Raw genomic sequence first — 20,680 nt, forward strand, 5'->3', positions numbered from 1 at the left:
CCGCTTCCCATCCCTGTTTCGTTTTTTGTGCGTTGTGTGTCCCCGCTCCCACGACCACTTTATATATGCGGGATACGGCGTGTGATGTCCCTGACAGCAACCTTTGGTGTAATGGGAGCAGCATGAGAGGTTCTGCTGGGAATGCAGGGGTAGCTGCCTTAACGGCTTGTCTCAAGCGTATATATAGGAATCGATCCATGGTGGTGGGGGCAGTGTCGCCCAAAAATTCAGCAGCGTTTTTAAACTACCCCTTGTGGTACATGTCTCCAAGTTTTTATACCTAGTTGGAGTAGCATGCGTTCACAAATCTCTTCTTGTGTAAGTGGTAGGTTATGTTGGTCGAACAGGGGGAGTAGTGGAGAATATAGCATGGGAACTTGGGACCTTTTTGCGATGGCGTGTGACGCGTTATTTGTACAAGCCACAGTGGATCTCTTTCCCCCTGCTGTCTTGTCGTTTACACCTAGGAATCCCACAAGGGGTAGTGGCTCCATGAGCCCCTGCTCCACCGCCAAGTGAGTCATAAAGGGCGGAGGTGCAAGCCAGTATGCGGCAAAGTGTGCCTGAGCACTGAGATAGTAAAGATCCGGATCGGGCGCTTCAAATCCGCCCTGAGCGAACAGCAGCGTGAGAGTGCACTATTTGATCCGGGGTTGTTTCCCACCCCACGCGTGACGGATTAGTTGACTTTTCAGCCTAGTGAAGAAGGGGCGCCCAGGGGAGAAGGGAATGTTTGTGAAAAAGTATAGAAATTTGGGCATGATGACCATCTTCATTAAGGCTATTCGGCCTGCTAAAGAGAGAGGGAGAGCTATCCACCTATTGACCATGTCCTCTACCCTAGCGAGAGTCACCCCATAATTAGCTCGCAATAGTTCTTCCTTATCTCTAGTGATGGTGATTCCAAGATTTCGGACCTCATCTTTGCTCGACTGCAGTGGATAGTCCATGTTAAACTGGGTGGTGCATGTCGTGAGCGGCATGACTTGGGATTTTCCCCAGTTGGTAGTGATTCCCGAGAAGGCACCAAATTTTATTATTTCACGTATCATGGCGTTTAACCCCTCAGCTGGATTTTGCACATATAGCGTAATGTCGTCCGTGTACAGCGAGACGACAACGGGCCGTGTGGGATAGTCTAGTGCGTATTGTTTATGATGTTGGCACAACAGGGCGGCCAGCGGTTCCATGGCTATCGCGAATAATAAGGGTGAAAGGGGACATCCCTGTCATGTGCCCCTGGTGATGTAGAAGGCTGGGGATCTTTCACCGTTCAGAAGTAATGAGGCGCATGGCCGATTGTACAGCAATTTAATCCCCATGAGAAACCCAGGAGGAACTCCCATGTGTGTCAATACCACGAGTAGGTACCCCCATTCCAGAGAGTCGAACGCTTTGGTGGTGTTGGGTAACACCGCCACCGCCTGTTCCTCATGGTCGATTCCATGCAGGATAGAGAAGAGAGTCCTTAAATTATGTGAGGATGATCTGCCAGGTATGAAACCCGCTTGGTCAAGTCGAATGAGTCTATCCATTAAAAGTGTAAGCTTATTGGCCAGGACCTTCGCCAAAATCTTGACGTCGCAGTTTAGCAGTGACAGTGACCTATAAGAGTCTGTGGATTCAGGGTTTTTTCCAGGCTTTAGCAGCGAGACCAGCATTGCTTCCCGCATGGTAGGCGGGAGTATTTCCGTTTGGGCGGCTTCCTCATAGACTGCTTTCAGAAAGGGGGCCAGCGTGTCTATGTAGCTCCTATAAAATTCTATACCCAGGCCGTCAGGTCCCGGCGCTTTGCCGTTATTTATTTGCATTATGGCTTCCCGGATTTTGTCTAATTCCAAGTCAGCCGCAAAAAATTCTGCCAGTTACTAAGCCATCCAATTCAATCTGCTGCAAGTATTGCAGAGTCTCAGCTTGTCGCACCGCGCAGGATGTATACAGCGTTTGGTAATGTTCTATAAAAACTGCTGCTATGTCCGCCGTGTCCCTATGCGCCTTGCCTTCCCGATCCCGTATGACCAGTACATGATTCGCCGTTCTGGGCGGTCGGATAGTTTCGGCAAGTGCTTTACCCGGGCGCTCTCCCTCCCCACATCTGCACGCCATTGCTTCGAAAGAGACATTCCCTTTCTGCTTCGGCCTGGTACACTGTTAAGGTCTCCCGTATCTTAACCTGTGTGGGGCCCGCCCTCTTTCCCCTTACGGTCGCCTCCAGGTGTTAGGCAGTACTTAAGGTATACAGGACATAGGCACGGTGATGCCAGTGTAACTCTGGTGTAGAACTTTAGGGTTGGCATCGCATTGGTTTAGTATGTGAGGTGCCTTGGTACCCAAAAGAAAAAAAAGCCTGTTCGGAGACCGAACTTGGTGCGACAAATACATGAGAATATAACATCTATGCAGAGGAAAAAAGTATCAATCAAACTCACTGCTACCGAACATAGGCAAATTATTAGTCTGGCCTTTACACTTCCTTGACAATACCCTGGTCAGAAGTCTCAACTGTGTTGATTAGTCTGTTTATGGTGGGTTACATTTAAAGAAAAGGAAGAAAGGTCAAACAGAAAAAAGCACAGCTGATATAGCAAATCGAGCGTGTGTTTCACTTCCCGATTAAACGTGCTGTTTAGTTATGTTGGCACGTGTCAGAGATGGTGATGGTTCAGACATGTAATCAGCAAGATTCTAACAGCTTAGCATGGCAATGCCTGGTGATTTCTGAAGACAAACAAAAAGCTTGTTGAAGAGAGTCAGGCAAACATTTATTCAGGAGATTGGGACAAAACCGATTCAGAGCCCATCTTTTAATGTATTGAAGATACAAGTACAGAAAGGAAGTGAGGAGGAAAAAAGAGGGTGTTATGATCATCATCTACATCACCAAGTGTGCTAGAGCAAAAGGTGATCTTTGCCTGGTCACACAAGAAATCCTTAGAAGAATACTTATTAGACAGATGCTTGGTAACCACTGCTGCTAAGAGCATGTTGTACCATTGTTTACATTTGTACCCACTTACAAACATAAGGCCTGAAACTGCTATGTCTTTGTCAGCTCAAGATGTAGTGTGCATATCGTATTCAGAAAAATGACATGCCGATTGGTTCATTATTCTGGGAAGGCAAACCAGACAGTGAATATCTGCCCATGCTGTTCCTTCCTGCATAATTAAGTATTAGCAAGCACTGTTTTAAGTTATACAAAGACCTCTGCAGACCAAGTGGGTCAGTGACTGTATGTGTCCTGTTGACATCAGCAGGCCTTGCCTTCCCATTTCAGAAGCACATTACAAAAGAATGACTTTAAAGGGCCAGTCTTAATGAGTGCTGGATGCAGAAATAAAACATGTCCACTTTGTCCTCGAAATACAAAGGAATGGTGGTCATAGTGATGGGACACATTTTGCTTTGTGAATAGTGAGTGTGCTCCCATATGGGATTATTCATCAGTTGGGCATGACACATCATTAGAACCTTGTGCCTACAAGACAACACTTTTGTAGATGTGCATCTGGAGATATATGTTCACATGGGTCCTTTTGAATATTGCAAAATGTGGAAGTGGCATATTTTTCCCCACTTATGTACGTCTAAACCATGCACATTAGATTCAAGAAAATCTGAATGTAATCAAGGATCACCAGGCCACACTGGGACATGATTTAGCAATCAGCCTCAAAAAAGTTAAAGCTCCCTCGGCCCCTAAGTGCTTGGATGGAGGAAAATGCTTAACCATGCACCGTTACAACTCATTCATCTTCTACAAGACTGCTGAGACAGGGGAACATGCTTTCTGACAGGGGTACAAGGTATACAGAGTTCTTTTATGCAATATATTTACTCAGAATCTATTGACTGGAAACTGACAGGAACCTGTTACAGCAGAGTAGCAATCTGTGCAAAAACCTGAGTTTTAGGTACAAGTTTCCTTAATGGATTTTTTCAGACACGTATATAAATGTTCAAAAACATGGAGGCACACTGCCACAGCCTTTTTAAAAAAAACTTTTAAGTAATTGCAAACAAACTCTTGATATGGAAAGATGTATTCAGCATATATAAAGTATATCTTTAAGAAGTGAAAAGCGCCAGGAGGATGCACCATTCGTGTGATGTCAAATGAGCCTTACCGTAAGTACCTAATGAAGATTAAATATTAAACAGTAAAGCGGAGGCTCCGGTTTACGGGACTGTTGTGTGTTCCCAGAAAGAATAATGTCTGGGCTCATAGCTCTTTTCTGATGGTATCTGGAGGGGAAGTCTTATCTCAAAAAGAAACAAGTTTGAGCCTCATCTGAATGCATAGTTTCTCCTTGTGGTTCAGTAAGAGAGGAGGACACAAGGAACAATATGACATTATGACAATATGACATTAATTACATCTGTTGTACTTTGGGCCATATCACATCTCAACAGCAAACCAAATATATCATCTGATATAGATATTATCTTACCCAGTACAAACAAGACGAGCATAAAGGTTGGATTTTGGAGTTATTCTAAGGTGTAATATATACGGCTATTCCTCTTACATGCTTAAACAGCACACATCTATTATGCAATTGGTGAACCACCCTTTTGATGAAGCACCCTACCATTATCCAAAACTCAGTATGAAACATCTGAAGTGACGCCATGCCCGCATGAATGGAAATACTTCAAGTCACTGTATGATATGGAGGGGACATTGTAGTAGCTGATTGACATTCCCATGGTACAAGCAGGAGGATTACAACAGAGTGCAGAAGAGGGTTCCAAATACTTGTTAAAAGCATCCCCAGTCATCTGTCAGTATTCGCTGAATTATAGCAAAAGCTGCTGCGCTCACCAGATGCATGGAGAACAACTTGATGGTGTCCTGTTGGGAGTCCCACTCTGTGGCCACTGCAATGGCGAGAGTCTCGTTGGGGACAACAAACAGCTTCCCCTGCGGGGTCCTCAGCTTCTTCCGATCGAGACTGATCTCAAAGCCACCTGAAGAATATAAAGTGAGGAACCAATCAGTGGAATTAAAGGAAGCACTACTGACAACAGCACAAACTAGCATCCCCACTACCATATGGAAGATGGGGAAAGTAAAGCCTCAAAGATAAAAGTGTCTTGGTGATAGGCAATGATGCACACCACTTTCAAAGTTAAAAATGTTGGGATTAAATATCTAATGTAAGGATTTTATGCACACAGTTTTTGGGCAAAAGGTTTTGGTTAGCCTACTTAAAAAGAAGGTAGGTTGGGCAATTAGGATACAGGCTCACTGGTAAAGACCAAGACCGTCAACCCATTCACACAAAAAAAGAGCAATGAGACAGGTGCACAAGCCTCATGAAACACATAACTTTAAATGAATTATTGCACTTATTTGTACTTTTAATGGTTAAGTGAATGTGGCCAGTAGACATAATGTTTGTTATGTCCAGATGTTTAAGACTCCCTGAAGATCCTCTAAAAGGCTGCCCTAAGGAATTTTACAATGTTTATCTTATGGTCTGCACTGAATCGGAGGCTTGAATGGGGCTTTTACTAAGGAACAGCACAGTTTCCGCCTTCTTAGTGCAGAGCGGTCTTACCACTGCAGTTGGCTCTGGAATTTGATGTAAGCAAGGCGATATTGACTGATTCATCACAGTTTCCTGTCAGTGCCCTTGGTTCAAATGCCTTCTTCCCTGTTAGAGCACAGCAAGGTGTTGAAGATGAGTTCACTGCATGTAATCAACTGTACTGAGGGGAGGGAGACGCAACAGCCACAAAGGCAGCTTGTTTTCTCTCCTCCGGGTGGCTCATAGCCAGGAGAGAGCTATAGAGGAAAAGGAGAAGTGTGACGATGTAATGATGCAGGGGCGGCTTGATAATACAAACAGTGGATGGGGAATCAGAACAGCAACACTGGGTACACATGCAATAAATTGGGCGTGAAGTTGGAACAACTATATAATGGAAGTCAACTGCTGGAGGATTATGCAGAATAAGGGGTGACTGGATGCCACTGGGACTGGTCACTGGTAGGTGTTGACATCAGTGAGCTTTCCCACATTGAGACAACAGGTTTATCAGTGGGAGCACCAACTGTGTGACTGTGATACCCCAGGTATGTGTATGGGCAGCATCAATACCTCATTGGTCACCTTTCATAAGATTATATACTTTAGGCAAGGAATTTTCCTACAATAACCTCAGGCCCACTAGTGTCGTTGAAACTTTATGAAGTACAATTGAAACAATGCATACTTCATTCACTTCAAATGGCATCCAAGAAACATTTACAAAGTGTTGTGTTAAAAAGACTTATAAAGCCAGTTTTACCCCTGCATCACATGGCGCTGAAGGAAGCTACTAAACAAAGCAGAATTATTACTTAACAAAGTTTTATATTGCTTACTAAAAAGAAAGTGGGAAGAGATTGATATAATGCAATGAGAAATGTGTTCTGCATATTTCAGGTGAGGACCGAGATAGCACAGACCTCTAATGAGGCTCAGTTTAAGCGAGCGAATAGAGACATTGTTCACATGATCGTAAATTCCGGGAGGGATATCGGCATAGTTTTACCAACAAAAAATAAAAGGTGCAGGACCAGACGTACATTTATGGACCAGACAGATTCTTAAATTAGACTCTGGCTTTAATTTGAATTCAGTGACGTTGTTCAGGACAGGTTTGACTGAGGAAAAGCAAGTGGTAGAGATAGTCAGCTGTGCCGATTGATTTGGAGTCATTCAAAAGTTGACAGAACAGTGACTTATTTAGGCCTAGGCACAAGACACTACAATAATATTTTTAAAAAGGGGAGAGTGGTTTAGAATTTGCACATTTGATCAGTGCACAAGGAGACACCACTACAAACTTGATCAGTCATTTTAAGCTGGCATCTCTTGGTACTCCTGTAGGAAAGTAGGAGCTGCTTCTTATGGTTACCCCCACTTTTTGCTTGATGTTACACTGTTTTTGACTAGTCTGACTGAGATGCTGCTAATCAGGACCCCAGTCTATCCGTTTTCTCCCTAAAATGTAATTACATGTACTCAGGTACACTTCAGATTGGATACTGGGGTACCCTGGTCAGTCCCTAGTATATGGTACACATGTACCCTGGGCATAGGAGCCCAGAGTCCTCCCATGGGCTAAAGCATGTTTTATGCCACCCATGAGAGGCCATGCAAAATTGAACTACAGGCCTGCCATTGCAGCCTGCATAAATGGTGCATGCACCACTTACTTTAGATATAGGTTCACTATATCTATAGGTCACTATACTTAAAACCTATAAGTCACCCTATAGCAGGCCTTGACAATCCTGAAGGCAGGGTGCAGGGTTTCACGTGAGAGGATGCCCCTGCATGAACAGAGCACCCCTGCAGCCTTCGGAGACCATTCTCCCGGGTTGTCGGTGACGCAGCTAGACATATAGGTAGAGGTGCATTATATGCTCGCGTAAAATGTTCTCTCGAAAACGGCTGCAACAAACCATGTCGAATTTGGTATCAAACACCTTGGAGTCATACCTCCACACCGGTTACCGATGTGGAGGTATGACTCCACCCCTCAGAAGCAAGCTTTGTGGGTCCCTGGTCTTCCCAGTACCAGCCTTCTCGACCGGATGGCACAAAATGGCTGCTGCTGACCAAAGACACATTTCTGCCCTCCTGCTCCAGAGCCAAGCTCGAGCAGAGGAAGGCAGCACAATAGGCATCCTGTCGCAGGGAGGTGTGACCACCTCCCAGACAGGATTTAGTGTATTGGGACTGGGTGGGTGCACTTCCAAAGTGCCTAAAAGTCTGCACAAGGGGCACATTTGGTGTCCCTGTGCATAGTCCAGTTCAATCCAGTCCTGGGAGCCGTTGGCTCCTGCTCTGGAACGAAACTGGACAAAGGACATGGGAGTAACCTCCCCACTGTCCTGAACCTCCCCTGGGAGGGTCCCCTGAATCTGTCCAACCCTCTCCTGTGGGTACTTAAGGGCTTACCTGGCTGTAGGACCCTAGATTCGACATGGACAAGATTCTGAACAAGAAACCACTGACCTTCGACGGTCTGGACACTCTGGACTTCGACTGGGCCAAAGCATCATCTGTGCCTCTGCACCATACAGGCTCAGTGCAAGAACTGTGGAGCATGAAGGACAACTGAAGTTATCTCCCTTGGAGTGAAGGAGTCACTCCACTGCATTCGCAGGCACCGTAACGCAACTGACGGGTCTGCGGATCCTGAGCTCCTGCGGACTCCGAAGGCTCCAGCAACACAGGAGGTGGGTTCCTACGTTCCTTGAGGTGGAGCTGCCCTCTCACGGAGTTTGAGGCCAGTATCACTTGTGGGGCACACAGAACCCAACCCCTGTGCACCGCGTACTTTTGCCTATGCTTGTTGGGGTTTCCCAACTTCGTGCATTGGGCTATCGATAGCCTCAACCTCTGCGCACCTTTCATACAAAGAACTCGAGCCTCCTCGTACTCTGTGCCCTGCAAGCTGTGACTTTGTGAAATTAGTAAGAGGTCCCCATGGGACTCGTGTGCCTTCGGCCTGTGGGTCCATTTGAGGGACAACACTGCTTTATTCGGGCTCCCCTGGTTGCTCCAGGCCTGCCCTGACTCCCCTTGCTCTGGTGAGTCCTCTGGTCCTTGCTGGGCCAGACCGTAACCTTATTTTGACCTTTGTCAAGGTCTTCCTCATCACACCTGAAGCACCCAAAATCGGTGGGCATTTGTCTACAGAGCCCTGATCACTCCTGAGTGACTGAGACTCTGTCCCCTCTGCTTTCAGGTTCCTTCCTTCAAGAATCCACTTGTGGATTCCACCAGAAGCTTTCCTTCTTTCCAGCAGTGGCATTTCTTTGAAGACTCCCATTGAAAATTACAGCAGTTTACGATGCCACTACAGCCCTATGCACCCGGCTTCTCTGGGAAAGGTAACTCTGGTACTTCGGTATCCACGGGTGGGATGGCTCTCAAACCTTCTAGGTTCCAAAGGGTTTCTTCGTAATCCACTGGGAAGGGTTTTTAAACAGCAAAACTGCAGCCGCGACTCTCCCATTGAATTGTACGTAGCATGCGGTCGTGTTTTCACACTGCACCCGTCCACCGTAGGGTCCCTCCTTAATCACCTTGGGTGGTTCCTTGGAGTCCCAGCAATTCTACATCCTCTAGACACTGTCTTGACTTAAGTCGTGGTTCTTATACCATTATTTTAGTATATGGTTTGGTCTCCCCCTGGAGCCCACTGTGTATTAGTGCTACTTACGATTGTTTCTGTGCTACAGTATGTATTATGTGCTTTGTGTTTATCTGTGTGTAGCAGATACTGTGAGGTATTTAAAGGTGTGTTATAATAATAAATACATATTTTTTATAACCACTGTTTAGTTCTCCTTTCATTTAACCAATACTATAAGGCTGCATTCTGGTAAAACAAGCTGCTTAACATTCCTTCAAGACTAAGCCTGAAGGCTGCTCTCCACAGCAACCAATTGGATAGCTTTCTAAGGTTATCTTTGACCTCTTAAATCACCCTAAGGGTTGTATGGACTGGTGCAAGGTGCCCACTTTAATTAGTGGACATCATATGCCAGGCCAACTTCTCACATTGGTGTGCAGCGGTTGGGATTCAAGCCTGCATTGTTTTACCAGATAAATCATTGTATTGATTGACTGAAAACCACTAAGTACTAGTTACATATAATACTAGCTTAGAGTAAGCAAGTTCTACTGAAATTAGGGTTGGATAAGTCAAGGGTCTAGCACACCCTTTATCCAACCTCAGAGTTTAGTTCCCACTTGGTTCGGTAGGTGCAACACCTCATCACACTCAGTATGTCTTCTAAAGGAGATGCCAGTGGCTCTCTGCCCTCTAGATACAGTGAGGTTTCATTCCAAGAATTGAAAGCCCTTTGTGCCTCTAGAAAGTTGAAGACATGGAGAAATGCCAACACTCAATGCCTCACAGAGGCCTTACTTCTTGATGACCTTAGGAAGACCCCTGTGTCAGATGAACAGGAGAAAGTGGGTGGGGCAGGGAATGAGGACCGGTCAGGAGGTGACACCTTTTATGACCTAGACTCAAACCCTGGTCAGGAGGAACAAGAGGGTTCCCACCTGGACAACTCAGTTCTTCAGGGAGATGATGAGGAAGGCAAAGATGGCCCCCTCTTCAACCCTTCTGGAAGAGTGCAGAGTTTACCAATGAGATCTAGATCTCTCTCTGCAGAATCCCATCCCTCAGGACAGTCTGTAGGGACTTCTGTATCTAGCAAGAGGGACCATTCCTTGGACAGGGAGTACCAATTTCTGGAACTTGAGAAAGCTATGCTTCGGCTCAGGCAACAGCAATTGGCCCTAGACAAAGAGTCCCTAGAAGTCCAGAGAGCTAGAAAAAGAGTGGGACTAGAGTCCCACGGTGGTAGCAACAGTGTCCCTAGAGTTAAAGAACATTCTTTTGACAATAGGAACCAGAACAAGATTGTCCCTCCCTGCCATGTTGGGGATGACATCCATAAATGGATAACTGCTTTAGAGAGGGCCTGTAAAGATCAGAGGGTCCCTCAAGAGCAGTGGGCAGCTATCTTGTGGCTCTCCTTTGCTGACAAAGGTAGAGATAAGCTCCTCACTGTTCGAGACGGGGATGCTGACAATTACTCAGTTCTGAAGGGTGTTCTCATTCATGGGTTTGGCTTAACCACTGAACAGTATAGGATTAATTTCAGAGACACCCAAAAGGCACAGAATCAGGACAGGGTAAACTTTGTGGATAGTGCCTTTAAGGCTCTGGAAGGCTGGTTGCTTGGCAGCAAAGTGAATGATTTCAAGGGATTGTACAGTTTGATTATGAGGGAGCAGATCCTTAATAATTGCCAAAATCAGTTGTTGCATCAATACCTGGGTGAATCTGATCTGACTTCTCCCCAAGAAATGGGAAAGAAGGCAGATAGGTGGGTCAAAACCAGGGTGAAGCAGAGAAACCAGAACCATTGTGGTGACCAAAAGAAGCAAGATGAGGGTGGGGACAAGGGTAAAGATGACAAGTCTTCATCAGGGTCCCAAAAACATGCATCTGGAAGGGGACTCACAATCCAAGAAGGGAAAAGGCAAAAAGAAAACTTGGCGTTACTTATGTAAAGAAAAGACCCATTGGACAAACAATGCCAGTTGTCCAAAGGGCAAGGATTCAACTCCAACCACCACTGCCCCTAAGGCAACTGGTCCCCCTAGTACAGTTTCAAGTGGGGGTACAGGGAACAAGGGGTTAGTAAGGTTAACCTTGGGCTCTGAGATGGACTCTGGCTTAGTCAGAACTCCAGCTCAGGCTGTACTTGTCTGTGATGGTGGCATGGATATTGCCACCTTATTTGCCAGTCCCAGTAACCTGGGCAAATACAAACAGCAGCCTTTGATTAATGGTAAGGAGGCCATGGCATACAGGGACACAGGTGCAAGTGTCACTATTGTGACAAAAGATCTTGTGGGTCCTGACCAGATCATACTTGATGAGATGTACCAAGTGACCAATGCAAACTATGTCAGGACTGATCATTCCTTGGCAGTTGTTAATTTCAGCTGGGGAGTAGTAACTGGCCCTAAGAAAGTTGCGGTTGGCTAAGACCTTCCAGTGGAATGCTTGTTGGGCAATAATTTGGCAACCTCAGCCTGGGCTGAGGTGGAACTTAGGACTCATGCAGCAATGCTGGGCATCTCTGCACATGTGTTTGCTGTGACCAGGTCACAGGCCAAACTTATGTCTACTGAACAGGCTCTGGATTCTGAAAAATTGACCAGTTGCCTTCCAAAAGTAGAAGCAGGAGGGGTAAGGCTGTGTCTTCCCCCAGGCTCAGAGAGAGGATCAGTCTCTTGAGGGAGATGATCTCAGTCCCTGTGAAGGATCTGTCACAGGTGAACTGGAACCTGATCAGGTTGAGTTCTTGGGGACAGGGGGCCTCCCTTCCGGGGCAGATCTGAGTCAGGAGCAGCAAACCATCCCCTCTCTTGCACCTCTCAGACAGCAACCTGCTGGGAGTGTCAGTGGGTCCCACAGGATCTATTGGGATGAGGGACTCCTTTACTCAGAGGGTAGAGACCTCAAGCCTGGTGTCACCAGAAGGTTGGCCATACCTCTGAAGTTTAGGGGCTTCCTACTCACCTTGGCACATGACATTCCCTTAGCAGAACACCTAGGCCAAAGTAAGACTTGGGACAGTCTTGTCCCACACTTTTACTGGCCTCACAGGTCAGAAGACACCAAGGAGTTTTGAAGCACCTGTGCTACCTGTCAAGCCAGTGGCAAGTCAGGTGGTACCACAAAGGCCCCCCTTATACCACTACCTATGGTAGGGGTACCCTTTGAGAGGGTTGGTATTGATATCATTAGTCCCAGAAACCCTCCTACTGCATCTGGGCACAGTTATATACTAGTGGTGGTGGACCATGCCACTAGGTATCCAGACGCAATATCCCTTAGAACCACCACAGTCCTGTGCCAGAGTTACCTATCGCAGAGCAGCCGGGTGCATAGGGCTGAAGTGGCGTTGGAAACCGCCGTCGTTCTCAATGGGAGTCTTCAAGGAAATCCTACTGCTGTAAAGAATAAAAGTGTCTGGTGGAATCCGCAGGTGGATTCTTGATGAAAGGAACCTAAAAGCAGAGCGGACAGAGTCAGGGTCACTCAAATGTGACCAGGGGCTCGGTAGAAGAATACCCACCAATGTCGGGTGCTTCAGGTGCGAAGAAGGAAACCATGACTCTATAGCTGCAGGGACCAGGAGACGTCGAGGACGACCAGGAGCCGGATATGAGGTGTCCCACGAAGGATGTCAAGTGCTGAAGGGTCGGTGTCGGCGGGCGTGCACCAACAAGCCTTGGCAACAGCAACCCACGAAGGAGCTCAAGAAAGGTTACGTCTGGCCCAGCAAGGACCAGAGGACTCACCACAGCAAGGGGAGTCAGGGCAGGCCTGGAGCAACAAGGGGAGCCCAAGAAAATCAGGATTGTCCCTCAAATGGACACACAGGCCGAAAGCACAGGAGTCGGGAGGGGACCTCTAGCAGTTTCACCAAACAACAGCTTGCAGGGCACAGAGTGCGAGGAGGCCAAAGTCCTTGGTACGAAATGTGCACAGAGGTTGGGGCTATCGACAGCCCAATGCACAAAGTTGGGGAACACCAACAAGTATATGCACTTGCAAATGTACGCGGTGCACAGGGGTTCGGGTTATGCGGTCCCTATGAGGGATACTGGCCTCAAACTTGGTGAGAGGTAAGCTCGGTCTCAAGGAACGTAGGAACCCACCTCCTGTGTTGCTGGAGCCTTCGGAGTCCGCAAGAGCTCAGGATCAGCAGACAGTTGTTGCGTTACAGAGCCTGTGAATGCAGGGAAGTGACGCCTTCACCCCAAGGGAGATACTTCAGTTGTCCTTGATGCTCCACATTTCCTGCACAGAGCCTGTATGGTGCACGGGCACAAAGGATGCTTTGGACGGAGAGGGAGACGAAGTCAAGCCCAGTCCAAACCCAGCGATGTCCAGAGTGTCCAGACGGTCGAATATCAGTAGTTTCTTGTTTAGAATCTTGTCCACGTCGAATCTAGGGTCCTACAGCCAGGTAAGCCCTTTTGTACCGACGGGAGAGGGTTGGACAGATTCAGGGGGCCCTCTCTGGGGAGGGTAAGGACAGGGGGGTGGTAACACCAATGTCCTTTGTCCAGTTTCACACCAGAGTAGAAGCAAACGGCTCCCAGAACTGGTTTGAGCTGGACTATCACAGGGACACCAAATGTGCCCCTCATGCAGACTTTCGGGCACTTTGGAAGTGCACCCACCCAGCTCCAATACCATAAATCCTGTCTGGGAGGTGGTCACACCTCTCTGTGACAGGATGCCTATTGTGCTGCCTTCCTCTGCCCGAGCTTGGCTGAGCAGCAGGAGGACAGAAATGTGTGTCTGGTCGGTAGCAACCATTTTGTGCTGTCCGGGTTGAGAAGGCTTGTACTGGGAAGCTCAGGGACCCACGAAGCTTGCTTCAGAAGGGTGGAATCATACCTCCCACACCGGTTACCAGTGTGGAGGTATGATTCCAAGGTGTTTGATACCAAACAAGACATGTTTTGTTTCAGCCGTTTGAGATAGCATTTACCGCGAGCATATAATGCACCTCTACCTATATGTCTGGCTGCGTCACGGACAACCCGGGAAAATGGTCTCCGAAGGCTGCAGGGGTGCTCTGTTCATGCAGGGACATCCTCTCACATGATACCCAGCACCCTGCCATCAGGATTGTCAAGGCCTGCTATAGGGGTGACTTATAGGTTTAAGTGTAGTGACCTATAGATACAGTAAACCTATATCTAAAGTAAGTGGTGCATGCAGCATCTTACACAGGCTGCAATGGCAGACCTGTAATTCCATTTTGCATGGCCTCTCATGGGTGGCATAAAACATGCTTCATCCCGTGGGAGGCCTCTGGGGTACCTATGCCCTGGGTACATGTGTACCATATACTAGGGACTTTTAAGGGTACCCCAGTATCCAATCTGGAGTGTACCTATGTACATGTCAATACATTTTAGGGAGAAAGCAGATAGACTGGGGTCCTATTAGCAGGATCCCAGTAAGACTAATAAAAAACAATGTAACATCAAGCAAAACGTGGGGATAACCATAAAAAGCAGATGCTACTTTCCTACAATAGGTCACTACACTGAAAAGCTGTAAGTCACCCCTATAGCAGGCCTTGACAATCCTGAAGGCAAGGTGCTGGGTTTCACGTGAGAGGGTACCCCTGCATGAGCAGAGCACCTCGGCAGCCTTCGGAGACCATTCTCCCAGGTGGTCGGTGACGCAGCAAGACATATAGGTAGAGGTGCATTATATGCTCGCGTAAAATGCTATCTCGAAAACGGCTGCAACAAACCATGTTGTGTTTGGTATCAAACACCTTGGAATCCTAACTGTATGATTCCAACCCTTAGAAGCAAGCTTCCTGGGTCCCTGGTCTTCCCGGTACCAGCCTTCTCGACCTGGACAGCACAAAATAGTTGCTGCCAACCAGAGACATATTTCTGCCCTCCTGCTGCTGAGCCAAACTCGAGCAAAGGAAGGCAGCACAGTAGGCATCCTGTAACAGGGAGGGGTGATTACCTCCCAGACAGGATTTAGTTTATTGGGACGGGTGGGTGCACTTCCAAAGTGCCTGAAAGTCTGCACGATGGGCACATTTGGTGTCCCTGTGCATAGTCCAGTTCAAACTAGTCCTGGGAGCCATTGGCTCCTGCTCTGGGGCGAAACTGGACAAAGGACATGGGGGACATGGGAGTAACCTCCCCACAGTCCTGACCCTCCCCTGGGAGGGTCCCCTGAATCTGTTCAACCCTCTCCCGTGGGTACTTAAGGGCTAACCTGGCTGCAGGACCCTAGATTCGAAGTGGACAAGATTCTGAACAAGAAACCACTGACCTTCGACCGTCTGGACACTCTGGACTTCGACTGGGCCAGACTTCATCTCCCACTTCGTCCAAAGCATCGTCTGTGCCCATGCACCATACAGGCTCCGTGCAGGAACTGTGGAGCATCAAGGACAACTGAAGTTATCTCCCTTGGGGTGAGGAGTCACTCCCCTGCATTCGTAGGCACCATAACGCAACTGACGGGTCTGCGGATCCTGAGCTCCTGCAGACTCCGAAGGCTCCAGTAACACAGGAGGTGTGTTCCTACGTTCCTTGAGGTCGAACTGCCCTCTCACCAGGTTTGAGGCCAGTATCCCTCGTGGGGCCCGCATAACCTGAACCCCTGTGCACCGCGTACTTTTGCAAGTGCATATGGTTGTTGGTGTTCCCCAACTTCGTGCATTGGGCTATCGATAGCCCTAACCTCTGCGCACCTTTCGTACAAAGGACTCTGGCATCCTCGTACTCTGTGCCCTGCAAGCTGTGACTTTGTGAAACTGCTAAGAGGTCCCCTCGCGACTCCTGTGCTCCAGGCCTGCCCTGAATCCCCTTGCTGTGGTAAGTCCTCTGGTCCTTGCTGGGACAGTCCATAACCTTCTTTGACCTTCTTCCTGGGTTGCCGCTGCCAAGGCTTGTTGGTGCTCCCGCCAGACACCGACCCCTCAGCACTCGACATCCTTTGTTGGACATCTTGTATCTGGCTCCTGGTTGTCCTAGACATCTCCTGGTCCCTGCAGCTGTAGAGTCAAGGTCTCCATCATCACACCTGAAGCACCCGACATCGGTGGGCATTAGTCTACCGAGCCCCTGGTCACTCCTGAGTGACCCAGACTCTGTGCCCTCTGCTTTCAGGTTCCTTCCTTCAAGAATTCACTTGTGGATTCCACCGGCCACTGTTCTTCCTTCCAGCAGTGGCATTTCTTTGAAGACTCCCATTGAAAACAACAGTGGTTTACTACGCCACTTCAGCCCTACGTACCCGTCTTCCCTGGGATCGGTAACTCTGGTACTTCAGTATCCACTGGTGGGGTGGCTCTCCAACCTTCTAGGTTCCAAAGGGTTTCTGTGTAATCCACTGGGAAGGGTCCTAAAACAGCAAAACTGCAACTGCGACTCTCCCATTGAATTGTACGTAGCACGCGGTCGTGTTCTCACACTGCACCCGTCCTCCATGGGGTCCCTCCTTACTCACCTTGGGTGGTTCCTTGGGGTCCCAGAGATTCTACATCCTCTAGATACTGTCTTAACTCGCGTTGCGGTTCTTATACCACTATATTAGTATATGGTCACTATATTAGTATATGGTTTGGTATTAGTGCCACTTACGATTGTTTCTGTGCTACAATATTGTGTGCTTTGTGTTTATATTTGTGTAGCAGATACTGTGAGGTATTTAAGGTGTGTTATAATAATAAATACATATTTTTATAACTACTGTGTGGTTCTCCTTTCATTTAACCAATACTATAAGGTTGCATTCTGGTAAAACAAGCTGCTTAACATTCCTTCAAGACTAAGCCTGAAGGCTGCTCTCCACAGCTACCACTTGGATAGCTTTCTAAGATTATCTTTGACCTCTTAAATCACCCTAAGGGTTGTTTGGACTGGTGCAAGGTGCCCACTTTAATTAGTGGACATCATATACCAGGCCAACTTCTCACAACTGCTAAACTCAGTTTTGATGGACCTGGAAAAGACTCATTTGAATTCAGTCTTCAACCTCGCACAGCAGTCTTTCAAAGCAGGCAGAAGGATTGGACTGGTGTTCAGACACATTGAAAATCAGTGGACTGTTGCTTTCATACAAGTAATAATTAATAATATAGGGCCTGGCAGTAACTGCTAAAGGTTGCATACAAATATAAAGAAAATAGGGAATCCTTGCAGCACGCCGGTAGTCACCTGGTGAAAGGAGAAGAGAACTGATAAGCCACAGCCATACAATCTTTGTAATAAGGTTGTGTGCACAACTACTCTTGTAATCTGTGGCCATCCCAAGGCATTCAGAGACAATTCTGTTCTTCTAGTGACTGACAAACATCCGGGCATTACCAAAAATGACATTCTACATACCTAAATAACTAAGCTCTGGCATGCTCTTCTAATATTTCAGTTACTGTAGGCACAGGTGTCATGTAAGACATGCCACATGTGTTGTTTTGTTTGTGCTAGAAGACTGATGTGATGTGGAGTGATTTGGTTTGCTGTGATAAGTTTGTGAGGAAAACAAGTTACTCCCTTATCAATATAATGTTAATTTAAGAATATATAAAGCTCTGGAGCAAGCTGAACCTAAGATGGATGCATAAGACCAAGCTAAACCGTAGACAGCTACATAACAACTTGGCGACAGCAGGGGCTTAGCCGGTCAGAAAGGGGATTTCTTCACTAGACGCAAATAAGGCCTTCGACTCAGCAGAATGGCCTTACCTTCTAGGGGTACTGACTAAGATAGGGTTTGGCCCTTGATATATCAGGTGGGTCAAACTACTATATTATCGACCTAAGGCCAGAGTGCAAATTAATGAGCACACTTAATGGGAATTAAGAGTGCGAAGGGTCACGCATCAAGGGTGCCCACTCTCGCCAATGTTGTTCTCCTTGGCTATAGAGGTGCAAGCAGAATAGGTGCGTGTGGAAACGCAGGTGTGGGGCAGGGGAGTTAGAAGTGGAGACAAGTGCATCTTACTGTATACCAATGATATCTTATTATATCTGACTACTGTAGCTCCAACACTGGATAGATTATGGGATATTTTCCGTGTATTCGGGGATCACTCCAGGTTTGCCATAAACAGGGACATATCTTTGCTATTCCCGATGGGAGAATGCATGCAGAGGGAGACACGCGCTCTGCCACTATGGATAGAAACGTTGCAGTTTAAATATTGGGGGACCTGGATAACTAAATGTCCAGACTCGTACTACGAGGCAAATCTGGGTCATTTGTTTAAATGAGTGGAGCAGGATGTGGAACATTGGCAGTCACTGCTGCTTTCATTATTAGGGAAGTTGGCAATGTTTAAAATGGTGGCACTCCCCATCCTCTTGTATATACCTCACAACAGCCCTTATAACATTTCGGACTAATTTTTCACCAAGGTGGACGCCCTCGTGCAAGCTCTGCTTTGGGCAGGGGGACAGCCTCAAATAGCCATGAGAGTCGTTCAAAGGTCAAAACATGACGGGGTAGTGCCTTACCAAGCATGCAAAAATATTATGAAGCAGCACAAGTGAATGCAGAAAACGATTGGGCTTACAAGGATTGAGTTTACCCGAAGTTTATGTGAGACAGGATAGGAAGGGGGGTTATAAGTCTGCATTATACCGGGGCAGGCTGCTGCCCGAAGTGTGCCCGGTGACAGGGATAGTGGAAGATACCTGGAGGAGACTGATCAGAGAAATGGGATGGAGCCGAAGGCTGACCCCTAAGAACGTCAGTAGGAGGGCTCTAGATTGTGATCAGTTGTGGCTCTGTGAGAGTTTCAGGGTTGAGACAACGTTGGCCTTTCCCCACTGGTGGATGTGCGGGATGCGAATGGGGTGGTTCCCTATGCCTTTCTGCTTGGGGAATATATGATGTTGGATATACAATGGTTGCGCTACGGTCAATTAAGACATGCCCTTAGGGAATGTGTGCCTCTAGAAGAAGAGGATTTCCCGTTAGAAAACAGACTCCTGGATGGGCGGGTTGAATTTTTTTTTATCTCGCTGACACACAGCATGGTGGTGAAAAACACACAGGCCCCTTTGTTGAAACTACAGGGCAATTGGGAGCAAGATTGGCAGGAGGCTATGGAGTTGACGGAGATGGTGGAAATAAAAGCAAGTTTCCGAATGATCCAGCTCAAGCTCCTGCACTGGGCATATTACACACGCACCCTACTATGTAGGATTGGCAGGGCGGATGATGCGGATTGCCTTTTTTACACACAAACTGGAGCTGCCCTAGCATACGAGCCTCCTGGGAAGCAGTTGTGAACTCCCTGGAGGAGGCAACAGGGCTACCCCTCGAACTATGGCCAAGACTGGCATTACTGGGTATATGGGCCAGTCAGATCACTACTGGTACCAGAAATTATTTAATTTGGGTTATGGTGGCCAATTAGGACATTGCACAGGGGTGGAGTTCTGTATTTTCCCCTGCACATCAAGACTGGGAACTTGGTATGGAATATTGTAGAATGATGGAAAAGGAAGTTTACAAGGGGAGAGGGTGCCTAACGAAATTTGATAAAATAGGGGTGAGGGTCTTGAGTTGGGACATGAATGTGATTTGAAGGGGGCAGGGTGATGGACGATATTCTATTTCAACATGGGTAGACAGAGAGTACAATAACCTTCCTTAGTGATATATACACATAGGTACTGGGAGAATGGGAGGGTCACTGTGATGGAATGGACTGGAGATACTGATATAGACTCTGCCTCCGTGGGTGAGCCGCACCTGGACATCGGTACGAATGGGTGGTGGGTGAATGTTGTAAACTCAATGTTAAATGTACTTGTTGAAATGCAAAAAAAATAATAAATATATATATCTATATATATCATAGATAGATATTGGAGCAATTTGTTCATTATTACCATGCTACTGGGGACTTGTGCAATCTGCGTCTTGAGCCAGAATGATTATGTAGTCCAACACACAAACTTTCCAAAGATCCCCCAAATTAAGATTTTAATGGTACAAGCAGATATGGGCATGAACTCAAACCTTTCATTCACATTCAGAATAACTAATCATGTAGACACCTATATGAAAAATTGGTTCTTTCATAGTAAAGCTTTGCATGTTTACTACAGTTGAGAGGATCAGACTGCACATAATTCGCAGAATTTTGATATATATGGATAGGAAAATTAGTTGTAGAAAGACCAAACGGCAAGATTCACAGACACAATTTTTTGCATTACAAATTACACACTCCCCACTCTCAAACGAATTTGAACTGGCAGGTTGATGTAAATAGGAACAAATACATACCTTCTCCCTGGGAAATATTCACACTCTCATAAAATTTCTTTCTTTCTAGAACAAAAAGGACAGAGTATGATTAATAAGTAAAGCAAACTCAACAAGCCACACTTACTAATAGGGAACCCTCACTTTCTGGGCCATCCCATATACTAAACTTTAGGAAGTGAAAAACAGCAAGACCCGATAACCCCTACGTATTAGATTATGTAACCCCACCAAACCCCAAATCATGCAAACAATGTCAATACACGTATTGTGTATTTTTATACAGCTCATACAAGACCCA

The 20,680-nt window shown here is 46.9% G+C and overlaps 1 protein-coding gene across 2 annotated transcripts in view; it reads right to left on the reverse strand.

Annotated features, from left to right (window-relative positions):
* The window catches only part of ATPAF2 (ATP synthase mitochondrial F1 complex assembly factor 2), a 223,041-nt gene that overhangs the window by 85,730 nt on the left and 116,631 nt on the right, over positions 1–20,680 (reverse strand). For both annotated transcript variants that reach the window (XM_085628961.1, XM_085628962.1), the window contains 2 exons: positions 20,401–20,445; positions 4,826–4,971 (listed from right to left, as the gene is read on the reverse strand). In XM_085628961.1, the coding sequence (XP_085485087.1) occupies positions 4,826–4,971; positions 20,401–20,445 (191 nt within the window). The remainder of the gene's footprint in view (positions 1–4,825; positions 4,972–20,400; positions 20,446–20,680) is intronic.

Source organism: Triturus cristatus, chromosome 10 (assembly GCF_964204655.1).
Source record: "Triturus cristatus chromosome 10, aTriCri1.1, whole genome shotgun sequence".
Taxonomy (NCBI): Eukaryota; Metazoa; Chordata; class Amphibia; order Caudata; family Salamandridae; genus Triturus; species Triturus cristatus.